We start from the raw sequence: 942 nt of genomic DNA, 5'->3' as shown, positions 1-942 counted from the left end.
GGGGTGGATTTGGGTTGGTTTGGGGTGTTTTTGAGGTGTTTTGGGGGTGGATTTGGGGTGTTTTGGGGTGTTTTCGAGGTGTTTTGAGGTGGTTTAAGGTTTCTGGGGTGTTTTGGACTGTTTTGGGGTGGATTTGGGGTGGTTTGGGGTATTTTGGGGTGTTTTGGGGTGGTTTTGGGTAGGTTTGGGGGTGTTTTCGAGGTGTTTGGGGGTGGTTTAGGGTTTTCTGGGGTGTTTCGGGGTGTTTTTGAGGTGTTTTGAGGTGGTTTAGGGTTTTCTCAGGTGTTCTGGGCTGATTCTGGGGTGGATTTGGGTTGGGTGGGGGTTGAGGTGTTCTGGAGTGGTTTAGGGGTTTCTGGGGCGTTTTGGGGTGGATTTGGGTATGTTTTGGGATGGTTTCTGGAGTGGTTTAGGGGTTTCTGGGGCGTTTTGGGGTGGATTTGGGTCTGTTTTGGGATGGTTTGGGGTGGATTTGGGTTGGTTTGGGGTGTTTTGGGGTGGATTTGGGTTGTTTTTTGGGTGTTCTGGGCTGTTTTTCGGGTGTTCTGAGCTGGTTTTTGGGTGTTTTGAGCTGGTTTTGGGCTGTTTTTTGGGTGTTCTGGGCTGGTTTGGGGCTGGTTTTGGGCTGTTTTGAGGTGTTTTGGGCTGTTTCAAGGTGTTTTGGGCTGCTTTTGGGCTGTTTCGAGGCGGGTGCAGGAGGCGTGGGGTGAAGCCCCACCTGGATGGAGTTCCCCTGGTACTTGTGGTACTCGGTGTTGGCTTTGAGGTCGTCGATGTCGATGGTCGGCAGCCCCGAGATGAGCAGCTCCAGCTCCTGCTCCGTGAAGATGGAGATGAGGCGTTTGGGGATGATCTCGTAGAAACCCTCCAGGAAGGCAGCGAGTTGCTTCCGAATGGCTCCTATGGGACAATGGGGGGGTGGGGGTGTCAGAGGGGGTGTCA

At 53.2% G+C, this 942-nt stretch overlaps 1 protein-coding gene across 1 annotated transcript; it reads right to left on the bottom strand.

Moving 5' to 3' along the window:
* Positions 1–572: 572 nt before the first annotated feature.
* LOC104411928 (E3 ubiquitin-protein ligase HUWE1-like) lies at positions 573–900 on the bottom strand (the record flags this gene model as incomplete). The annotated part of the gene is made up of 2 exons (XM_010022480.1): positions 573–645; positions 741–900. Coding segments are annotated over 2 exons (233 nt in total), but the record flags the coding sequence as incomplete, so codon positions are not given.
* Between the last annotated feature and the right edge of the window lie 42 nt (positions 901–942).

Source organism: Nestor notabilis, unplaced genomic scaffold (genome assembly GCF_000696875.1).
Source record: "Nestor notabilis isolate BGI_N333 unplaced genomic scaffold, ASM69687v1 scaffold29359, whole genome shotgun sequence".
Taxonomy (NCBI): domain Eukaryota; kingdom Metazoa; phylum Chordata; class Aves; order Psittaciformes; family Psittacidae; genus Nestor; species Nestor notabilis.
The sequence above is the reverse complement of the archived record's forward strand: the minus strand, read 5'-3'. Positions and strand labels throughout refer to the sequence as shown.